The sequence below is a fragment of the Pomacea canaliculata genome, linkage group LG10 (genome assembly GCF_003073045.1).
Source record: "Pomacea canaliculata isolate SZHN2017 linkage group LG10, ASM307304v1, whole genome shotgun sequence".
In the NCBI taxonomy this organism is placed as follows: domain Eukaryota; kingdom Metazoa; phylum Mollusca; class Gastropoda; order Architaenioglossa; family Ampullariidae; genus Pomacea; species Pomacea canaliculata.
This window is the reverse complement of record NC_037599.1, coordinates 9,797,299-9,808,831: the sequence shown is the minus strand read 5'-3', so window position 1 is coordinate 9,808,831 and position 11,533 is coordinate 9,797,299. Positions and strand designations below refer to the sequence as shown.

The 11,533-nt window shown below is 42.4% G+C and overlaps 1 protein-coding gene across 1 annotated transcript; it reads left to right on the top strand.

The window, feature by feature from the left end:
* Nucleotides 1-6,156: 6,156 nt before the first annotated feature.
* LOC112573160 (galaxin-like) lies at nt 6,157-11,278 on the top strand. Its single transcript, XM_025253272.1, has 5 exons — nt 6,157-6,347; nt 7,604-7,711; nt 8,536-8,899; nt 9,276-9,655; nt 10,245-11,278. Exons 1-5 carry the CDS (start codon nt 6,284-6,286, stop codon nt 10,607-10,609), a joined length of 1,281 nt encoding a protein of 426 aa, XP_025109057.1. The 5' UTR covers nt 6,157-6,283; the 3' UTR covers nt 10,610-11,278.
* Nucleotides 11,279-11,533: the final 255 nt, after the last annotated feature.

Genomic DNA, 11,533 nt, shown 5'->3' with positions numbered 1-11,533 from the left:
ATTCCACTAAAAACAAGTAAACAAATGTCCTCAGTCAAATAAAGCCTTGATTAAATAGAAGATGATGTCACTTCTCTGAGTTTTCCTCGATGATTCAATGATCTGTAGGTGGACCTCGTCAACTATGAAGATAAAGGGTAGTAATTTCGTGAGGTTTGACCTGCAAGATTTTTCAGTTATGAGTTTATCTCTCTTGAGAAAAAAGTACTCCCGACTTTGCTTGAAGGTTACGCAAACGGGGTCTATACTTACCGACTTATTTAGCCCTATCTCTATCAAACCCCATATCAGGCACCTTTCTCCCACTCTCCACCCTCCTCCCTTCTTTCTCTCATCCATCGACACTGGTTTGAATGCCTTTTTGCTGTGAGTCAGATGGTCTACAATCGTGTGTGTGCATGCGTTTACGAGCGCGAAATAGCTATCTTAAATAGATTATCATTTTCAGAGTACCTTCAGACGAAAGGCCCAGTTTTCGGACGGAAACCTAACAACCGTCGACTTTTAATATGCACGCACACACAGGGCACGGTAGCAAGTAAAATTGTTGATGACTGTTTGCCTTTCATCACTTTCATCAGACCTGGAGGAAGAAATTCCTTCTCACATTTAATAGTTTATTATTTTTAACGGTGTTTGGCAGTCTTTAAAATGTGCAAAATCCTGATCCCCACTGAGGTTTCTGAAACGTGTTGAAGAACCTGGACAGCAATGTGTCCGGGAGGAAAAGGATATAAAAACTTTAACTAATTCATGCCAAAATTGTGGATGTGATAAATAAAAAAAGTCGATAGCCTTACCTGTTGTCTATAAAGAAATGGAGGTAGAGGAATCGCATGTATTTATTTACTTTACTATGCCCTGACTACGTTATTAGTTCTGTTTGCGTGTGAAATTAAAAGGCTACAAGAGTGCAATGTGCAAAACATTTTTTTAGTCACAGTACACGATATTATTTCAAAACATCTGCGACACCTAAGCTCCATACCTTTCTCACAATAAAAACATGCGAAAATCACGATACAGTAAAATAAATAAAATCAAACCCGCACGGCCACGAATGCACCCTCTCAGCTCTCCTATGGCCATAGCCCTGACAATAGATTGAGACTGAATTCAGGTGAGATGTTGACTTAAAATTTGGTAAATACTCTCAGCTTAGCCATAACCTTTGGTTGACTTTTAAATAACGAAATAAGCATTTTATGTTTCCAGGGACAGACTGATAAACCAGACCTAATATAGATAATTAAACTCCAAGAATAAGAAAAGCAAAGTGCGTTATTCGCAAATAAATCGTGGCTTTTTTGCACATTTTCTAACAGTGAGTCAGTGCCTTTTGGAACCCCAGCGTAACAACTTACAATTCTGATGTTAACGTGTTGTTGTTACTCTTGCTCTTCCTTTTCTAGTCTTTGTCATTCCCATCCACCTCTTCCTCTCTCTCCCTCTTCGTTCTCCCCATCTAGTCTCCGGCTTGGCATAGCTGGTTTTATTTATCAGTTTCTCCAACAATGCTGTGCGGTCTCGTTTACTTTAAGGGTTAAAACAACCTTTGAAAGAGGTTGAGAATGTTTTGGCACCAAATGGCTGTGAGAACTACTGATTATTTAATCCACGTGCAGTGGCGGACTTCGAACTCAACTCGCTTCGCGCATCTCAGGTGGAAAATACTACTGTGAAACCTGATAAATCCCCAGTCAACGAAACTATTTCACCCATCAAACTATAACTTATTTTCCCCATTCCCAACCTTGGGTTTTTACGATTTTTTCGTCTCCAGTAAAGGGGTCGGTCACCTCATAATTTTCCTGCACCTCAACGTCAGAATACTGATCATCAAGAGAGCAGACGGAGAAACCCAGGGCTTTCACCACCTGGGATTCCCTGCTTTTGGAGCTTGTTTTGTTTTTAAAATCACGATGTGTGGGTAGCAGTTTCTTTCCTCGAGCGGAGAGACCGAGAATCACCGAATCCTATACATACATTGATGCTTTTTGGAATTTATATTGGGTTTTTTTTTTTTTTTTTTTGGTCTAAAGGAGTATGAAAAAAGAAGTTCAAATGTGTGTGTGTGTGTACTAGAGCCAATGAAAGAATCGTGGCCTATAGTATCTAAATGGCACCATACAAATAATCCGTTCGATATAGCCTTTCATTCATTGTTTTATTTGTCTTTCGCTCAGGTTTGGAAAATCCATCAGGGCATCTGTTGCGTGGGACTATGAAGGAAGCAAGTGAACAGGTTTCCTGTTGAGTAGTATGGACTAAATCTGGCGTTTTGGGCTTTACGCGTTGTTTAAAAATGTTCACATTGTTGCATAAAAATCTTGAATACAACGATTCTTATCCACGAGTTTCCCAGTGCATGTCTGGTGAAAAAGAAAGGAAAAAGAGCAACACTTTTTTTTTTACTTAGTGGACATAGTGGCCAAAGTTTCCAGTAGTGAAACGACAGATTTTAGGCAATTAACTATAGACATGTTACAGATACTACATTGGGCGACAGTAGTGCTAGATTGGGGAGGAGTAGTAGACAATGTTCTGCAAATACTTGACCTGGTAACGATAGTGGATGATGTTTGGCTGATATTACACTGGCTGACGACAGCAGATGTGTTGCAAATACCAGACTGGGCGACGACAGTAGACAATTTGTTACAGATGCTATACTGGGAGACCCGATAGACGATATTTAACATACACTACACTGGACGGCAACCGTAGACAGTGATACTTCACATGGCGATAGCAGTAAACAATGCATTACAGGTAGGACGCTTGGCGACACAGAAGACGTGTTACACTGGGGGAGTGTATTTTTAAATAAGTTCTTCAGCGCATTCGATGATTTTTTAAAAATCATAGCTTAGTTCAGTGGTTATCAACTCCAAACTTGGTACAGGTTTGCTTTTCTCTTCGAAGTACTTTTGTCTAGCTGATGTCATCATGGACGTGTATTGGTTGATTGCTGTCTGTCTGCCAAGACCAACGCTTACGCTCTTGCGAAGTTCTCTGCTGTTAGTCTCGGCGAGCCTAAACAAAAAAAAAAAAGTGTGACTAAACCGGAAGCTTTGTAGTAGCATGTCTCGTTTTAGTAATTAATCTGAAATGTGAATAAACCGGAAACTTTGTAGTATCTTGTCTCGTTTTAGTAGTTAACTGGAAAAAATCGTCCAGTAATACAAGTTCGTAATGTCATAGTACGCGCGCGTGCAATCCTGTTTCTCTCACGCAAGATCGCTTCCGCTAGGCTGAGTGATCAGGGGGAATTTCGCAGACGACAGTTTCACCTCTCCAGACTCCTGAGAAAGTTCTGTATGTTTCCATATTGCTCATAATGCTATTCTCACTCGCTTCCTAGTCGTTAAAAAATTCCAACCGTTAACCGATGGCACCAAGCGTGCAAGGTGCAGTGTCAGTTAATGCTGACAAGTCCTCCAAGGAGGGACGAGGTAAGAGTGTAAGGTTTAGAACGAACGTCGATACTTGTAGCGGTATTTGACTCCATTTCTGAGGTTTATGAGAGGGAAGGAGTTGAATATTTTCTAGGCATAGTATAGATTGTTACTCTAGAGATTTCAGAGGTAAAACCAGGTGGTCCTGTACCCGCCAACAACATTGACGGACGTAAAACTGTCGTGAGTTATTTCTGATAACAAATTAAGCCTGCTTATAAAGAAACCATAGACAAACAATCAGATGCATGTTTTGTGTCTAGTATATGGCTGTCAATGGTTAAAAACAACCAAAGACCAGGCACTAATTAGCTTGCAGAATTTTCGTTGTTATGAACATTATTGAATTACTGTTGTGAAGCAACATTACATCAGCCCACATGACAGTTGCTATGGGGAGTGTCCAGTTTCCGTTTATTTTCTCGCAATGGGTTTTTTCTTTGAATGACGCTGTTTTGATCTAGCTCTGTGGCCGAAGCGAGATAATAAAATGACACAAAGCCATCATCATAGTGTCTGTAGTTATGAATGTCTCTTTCCTATTTTCTTTAGGATGACAGCTCAGTTTCCGCTTTGTTTGAATCATTTATTCATATCTCGCTCTCTCTAACCTAGGTGTTAAAAATTCTGAGGGATTGATCATGAGGAAAAACCCAGTATACTAGTCCCTTTTACATGGTATTTTCCATGGACATATTTTCAGAAGAGGTAAGGACAATGGTACTTATTTAGGAACTAAATTATCCATGTCTATGAAGCAGTGGATCGGTATATGATCTTACACATCTCACTATTTAGGCAGACACTTTTTTTGTGATACAGAAGTGCGAGAAGCTACTCACAAATAGATAACGAAAAAAAAAGAACCCCCAGTGAACGCAATTCCTTATAGCCTTCTATTATTGTGTTAATGTTGACATGGATAATGGGCACTTTATGCGTGGTAGCATAGAAGTCAGTTAGATGTGGGCGGAATTAGAGTTAAGTAGTGATATCCTATTCCAGACACTCACAAATGAGCTCCATTCTCGGCACGGAGGCGATACAATTTTCGTTCAAAATACTTGCATCATCTGACAAGGGCTTAGGTGTAAGAGTGATAAGAGTGATTTAAGTCAGAGGTGATAGGCGAATACTGACATGGCACATCTTTCCTTTAAAAAATAGCAAGCCTCTGTTAAAAACTTCTGACACCTGTATGTGAACAGGACAGGACGGTACAATTCTTCATACCGTTCTCCACATGGCTTGCATGTGACCTGCCCTTTCAAAAAAGAAATTTGAAATACGTTTTGTAAGAATAAACCCCAAAAGCTAAGAATGCTGAATGCACAACACACGATTAACTGTCAGTATGTTTAAAGGGAGTATAGTTTCTGGAGTCTCCGCTACTTTTATGTCTGACATATTAATGGCAAATCACTTGACCAGCACTTACAGTATATGACATCGAGATAAATGTCGAGTCTTCAGAGCAGCCATCGGTCGATCGTATCCGCCTCTGGTATCTGCATTGTGGTCGACTTCTATATCAACTAATTCTTCCCCAATTTTTCTTTCTCTTTCTTTTTGGCACATTATGCTTGTCACATTATCCTTGTACTGATGAGGCTTGATAATTCATCCTCCCAGAGACTTGATTCAAACTTTACATAATCAGACTTTTCGTGTTGTGCACGATGATGTTTCATAAAGAAAAATACTTCGTTCTTTTCTCTGATGGCTGGCTGTCAACCTTGTCGTTCGATAATTTTATCCCACCGCCATTTTTTTCGTCAGCCTGGTTGCACTTCTTGCCCCGCCGGGTATTCTATCCACCCCCAATCCCTCTCAGGTTTGTTCACCTCGTGCTGCTTGGTAACAGTAAATGCATGTTTTACAATCTTGTTATTTTTTAAATCAAAACAAACCACTCAGTATCAACGATGCCATTCAGAGCAAACAGCGACACTTCTCATCCTGCTGTCCTCTTCCGTGATACCCACTTACCATTCAAGGAATTTACATGTCATTATTGTGTGTCGCGCTGATTTGACACCAGGACACGTGAAGTGTTCATGTCTAGATTTCTCGAAACGTTAGACGAGCTTGACTGGTGTCAACCGTTTCACAATGGGAGGAGATGGAGGGTAAGAGGACTGGGAAAGAACCGCAGTTATCGTGTCCCCTTTATACACCCTGAGTGGGTGTAATAGACTGAAAAGAAGGCGGCTCTGCGTCATGGACAAGTCATCTCGTCATATCTCGAAAGAGATTGCGGCTGTCGCACTAGGGGGAGATAGCGGGAGGAGGTTAGTGCGCTTCACAGCTGATAACGTCGATGGGAATGAACAACACTAGAAACGCACCCTGAAGAATTGGGTGGAGGAAGAGAGCATGGCGAACCCTCTTCCTGTTAGTCTGGGCGGAAGCTTTTATATATTGGATACGCCATTTTAAACGGATCTGACATTCAATCGCTGTTGTTTTGATTTTTTTTTAACCTCTGACAGTTGGACCAATCATCATACTCCGTCAAATACAAGTCCTTTAATCTAGGACAATTAGCGCATGAAAAAATGTACACCCCCACACGCACACTCCTTTTCTTTCTCTCTGTCTCTCTCTCTCTTTCTCTCTCGCGTGCGCGCACACACACCTACATTAGAAGGAAGACTTTGTTGGAATTCCCTAATCGAAACGGAAAATCCTACCGTTTTGCTATAAAAAGCAGTTTAGAATGCCAGGGGAAACCAGCTGTTCAGAGGTCTCCGAATCACATCACCAGAAAAAGCAACACCTTCGGCAAGCTGGTCTGTTGAGGAATCGCTGCAAGGGGCTTTTGAATGATGCTGTCCGGATGTCTGATGGTTTTGTCATATTTGTCGATCATCACGGCGACGTCTAGAGGTAAATATTTTAACAAAACCAAAGGGGACTTTAGTCAAATTTACCTTCCTAAATAGCTGAGTCATCAAATTATTGTCAAGGAATTTTAAATGATGGTAATAATTGTAGATACTTTTTTCAGTGTTTTCTAATCCTTTTAGCTGCTAACCGACCCAAACGTGAATAGTCGGGTCTGAAGGTTAACAAACGACAGATAAAGTGATCGTCAAGGCATTATCTTCAGTTGTGGTCCATCCCTTCTTAGTAATCTCAGCATTTTATTTTTTCAGTTTAATCGCTGTTTTGCCACACATATGTGAGAAGTCCATTTATGTCAGCGTGTGGATCCTTTGATCGTTGTGACCCAGCGGAAAGGAAGATGAAGTTGGCGGGGGGTGGGGGGGGGAAGGAGACGTAGGCTTGTTGGTTTATGTTTTTTGCTCTAATTAACACATTAATTGACGACCAAAACATCATGCCAGCTCTGATTCCATTCAGTTCGTTGAAGAAGGGCTCGACTGAGCAAAATCGAACACATTATAAACCATACTTCAGAATGGTAATCAGGCAAATGTTCTTCAACGAAAGAATTATTACTGAATTATTAAACCACTTCATATTTATTTTATATCTACTTGGTTTGTAAAAATCTTTATGCATCTGCTTCCCCTACTGTTGTGTGCTAAATGGCCTTTCTCAAAGCAGACCTGACTTTTCTCACTCCAGAAATCTTACAGGCATAAGGTTGCACAGCAAGTTCGAAGGGATGTTTAAGGTTTTTAAATAACTAAATTTTAATGGTTTATCTTTTAATGGCTGTACAACAAAGGTAAATGGCTGTATGGGCAGTGAACTGTAAGGGTTTCATTTGCTAGGGCACGTAAGAAGAAAGGCCTAGCCAACCCGCCTCCTTTCCCTTTTTTTCACCTTCGCTCATAAAACAGGTACCGTGTGCTAGGTGGGCGGGTAGAGTTTTCCACTAAGATACCCAAACAAGACTTGAACCAACATTGTATTCCCTAGTATACAAATTGCCCAACAACGGGGCCTTCCTCATTTCCCCCAAAACACATTAGACCATGTTTTTGGTGTGACGGGCTTAGAAAGCAGCCAGTTCTTTGTACAATATTTTCTAACACGAGGAGAGGGGAAAATTAGTTATATGAGTTGCAAAATTAATTCAAAATCTTTAATATTATGCAAACATTGTATTAATCGAGTACAATGCAGGACTAAAGAAACATCTCTAATGATGAGCAATTTTGAACTGTCGACAGGAGTCCCGCAGCGGCTGAATGTAGGCGATCCACATCTGTCGCAATACTATGGTGCTACTTGCCGTCAAGGTTCGAGTCCAGATCCTCTGCTTAAGTGCTGCGAAGGAAGTGAGTATTTTCATTTACATTCAGAAAATATTTCTTGAAAAAAAAGCGTGTACAGAGTTCAGCCAACTAGGGGAAAAGGTAAAAAATGGAGATGGATGTCGGGATGTCTACACAATAGATTAATGTTGTTGATTCTCTTTAGTCTCTTTAGAGTTTGCATCATGTGCTACATACTTTTCAGCGTCTGATACACAGCACAGGGTTGTATGAATTATATTTGGTCATTTTGACTGCAGCTGAGATTAATTTTCTCAGAGTTTCTTTTCCGCCCATCATTTAAACACTTGGTCTCCTTTTCCTTCGTCTTCTTCTCTTTCGTCTTCCTCATTCTTATTCGTGCCCTTCCTTATCGTTTGTAGATTCTTTGATGTCATTTACTTTCCTTTCATCAAGAGCTGCGTGGGTTGCATAAAAGTTAAAATTACTACAACTTTCAGAAGGCAAAGATGTGTTCTACAGCTACTTTTAAGTATGGGCTAGAGCCGCTAGACAATGTTCTTATCAAACCTATAGTATAACTATATTGTAGCCCTATCTAACTGATTAAAAAGTGGGGGAATCACATCGACTCTTCAGGTTTTTTTTATGTTATGTACTTTCTCTCCCTCAAATGGGAATAAATCGATACAATACACAAACAAGAAAACCATGAAAGACACACTTTCAGCCTGAATGTACTGAATGTGAAGATTTTTCTTTTTCACGGCGAGTGTCTAACATTGGTGCTGTCAATGTCTGGGAAGTTTCCACCTTGCCGTGACACAGACGGTAGGTCAAACATGCATTCTACCTGACTAATCAAAATTCTCACCTGCTGATTGCAGTTGTCCTCTCTACACTGATTGGCGTCGATGAACAGTGCTGCAGTGGACAGTCCTTGTCAGAGAACGAAATTTGCTGTGAAACCACCACGCCAGTAGAACGACCCGAACCTTCTCATAATGCTTGCTGCTACAACCAGAGCGACCACAGTTTCACTACATACAATACTGCTCTGTTTTACTGCTCACGGGCCACTGGACAGCTCATCCGGTTACGTCCTTTCCGGAGACCACCATCCCGGCGCCCTTCCTCTGGATCCTCCGCCAGTCCAGCGAGGGAGATGAGTTGCGATGGCACCCCCTTCAATCCTTCCACGCAGATGTGCTGTGCAGGGGAGCTCCATAACATCCCCGCGTCACAAGGGATGTAAGTTTTGTTCAGGCAGTTAGTCTGTACTTAGCTCCTCTACCTTGTCACCCGCTCTCTGTATGCACTTGGTAGTGATTGACGACGACGTGGTCTTCATAGGGTTTTTTTTCAAACCAAAATACTAACGTTTAAATAAGTTCAAACGGTTTTCTGATATATTATTGTGCTTTGTATCCCTCCGTGAAGTCATAATTTGTCAAAAGCTGAAACAGCGATAGAGAAATCTAATTTAATATTGATAAGTTTTTCAAGTTGTGAGCAGAAAGAAAAGCCTAGCCGTGACTTTTCATTCGAATTATGGACGTGTTATGCTGTGTTTTAGCTTGTTATAAATATCGCATAATATGAAATCTTTAATCATTAACCAACACAGGTGCTGCTACACCCAAGCTTACCGCGAAGGCGACCTTCACAATCCTTGCCTGGCGCCTTGCGGCGACACTCAGGTCAACGTGGAGCACGAGATCTGTTGCCAGGGCGTCAAACACCCGGCGTCCGCCCAGGAGGCCTGCTGCGGGCGGGAGAAGTATAACACCAACACCCATACTTGCTGCGCAGACGGTCTCGCTGTCTTTCCGACGTACGGGTCCTATGGATGCTGCCACGACCGCACTCCCTTCCTGAAACCCTACATGCGGTGCAGCGATTCTGGAACACTAGAGAGCAGGAACAAATTCCACAACCATCGCCTATGCCGACGACGGTTGCCCGTATGGGGCCATGGCTGGGCCAACCCAATCCTTTCTGATGATGGTAAATAATGGTTTGCTTTCAGTCGCTGCATAATTTTATTTTTTTAGGATTTTTAACAAGTTAACAGAGAGTCACGCTGGACGGATGTTGTCATTTGAAAAAAAAAAAACCTCGATCCCCACTACCCCATATATTTTTCGTTATCTATGGAGTACGGGCATTGACAAATAATAACCATAGCCCCCTCTTCCCTCCCCCTTTCTCTCTCACACAGAAGAGTGAGAGAGAGAAAGATAGAGAAAGCATGATAATAAAATAATACACATGCACACAAGAATGTGATTGTCGTCATTCCTTTGGATCTTAAACTTCTGGGTTTATCTCGGCGTGCTGTGCTAAGCAATTCTACATTTACTGTCTCTGGATCTTATCGCGACACTATCGCCTTGGTACATTATTACGATACTTGGCCCTGTGACCTCATTCGCCAAAGCCCAAGCCGCTTACAGTCGAAAGTAACCTAGGTTCCCTTTAGAAGTGGATTCCCCCCCACACACCCACGTTTACAATGGTGTGCTGAATATATGATATAGGCCATATCTGGAATGATATGACATTTAAGTGTGGTGGTGGTTTTTTTTCTGAGTAGACATACAGCTGCAGGGCAACGTTCGGAATCTGACGATATTGGAGAGCAGCCGAGAAGACAGGCTTGAGGTGTACCTGACTCTGGAACCAGTCGCCGTGGTCGAGTCCAGCGCCTGGGACCAGGTGGCATGCTCCCTGACCGGTAAACTTCTCCGCGTGGTGGCGGAAGTGGAGCACAGCCAGCATCACCCCTGTAACTCAGAGAGGCTTCTCGGCCGCTACCTGGCGGACAAGACTCTGATTCTGGTCGCCAAGGCAAACTACGTAGACTGCGGCGACAGTGGCGGCCCCGTGATGTACTTCCCCAGCAACAGCAGCCAACATCTCATGTTGCTGGGTGCCTCCAGGGAGGGCCGCCATATTTAAAGTCTAATGACATGGTTAACCGTCAGCAGTACTGGAAAGGCGCCATATTGTTTGCTGGTGAATGTGTTCAACTGAGTTCCAGCACATGTTCGCTGTTTCGAGGCCTGCTTGGGGTTGTGACTGTAAAACTCTTGCCTGCTCACCCAGCAGGTTTATCAGGGGAGGTAAAGACGGCGGAAGGAAAAGGTTGAGCTCCACTTTTCTACATGCCATGCCCTAAGCACAGCGAACCACTTACGTTCTGCGGCCAAAAATGCTATAGGACTATAAGACTTTTCTTTAAATTGTATTATATTTATGTGGTCACTTAATGCTGACTGAAAATAGTATTGAGGACTGACCGTAAACTGTCAATAGTTATTCCATGCTTGCGAGCACTTCTCACACTCAGTGAATACTCGCGTTTGCCTCCACGGGGAGAAATATAGGTTTAAATGAAGTGGTCCAGTGGGCCATCCTGCGCATTACGTCAATCACTGACCCAGGTGGCCGTGTTAACGTCACTTGTGGTTGCATTCTACCTCAGCCCCCAAAACTTCGATGCTCGTAACCACCACTCTGTGTTCTTTATTAGGAGGGTAAGGGTTAGTGGCTAGTGCTGGACTATCTGAGGACCACACTAAGTGTTACAAAAAGCAGATCCAAGGATTGAGAAGGTTTTACATGGAATCTGTGTCTGTACTTTTTTGTGTGACATCATGCAGTTGTTTTTTTCTGTTGGGGGGGGGGGGAATGGATATGTTGGGCGATCTGTCACTTTTATCTTCACGCAATTTTTTTTTTCATGACTCCCGTCCTACTTCCAAGATCTGGGGTTAAGGTCAAGGGGCCAATGGTACTTCTTTGTCGCAAACATACATGCAGAAATGTTAGTTCGTGTTCCTAATGCCTGACCTTTTTGCCTTCCCCCTCCCCTCATTTCTC

Bases quoted from the DNA above. Each gene is read 5' to 3' on its own strand.
- LOC112573160 (XM_025253272.1), top strand. From the start codon at position 6,284: ATGATGCTGTCCGGATGTCTGATGGTTTTGTCATATTTGTCGATCATC. The intron at 7,712-8,535 runs GTGAGTATTTTC...TGCTGATTGCAG, and splicing joins GCTTAAGTGCTGCGAAGGAA to TTGTCCTCTCTACACTGATT. The intron at 9,656-10,244 runs GTAAATAATGGT...TTTTCTGAGTAG, and splicing joins CCCAATCCTTTCTGATGATG to ACATACAGCTGCAGGGCAAC.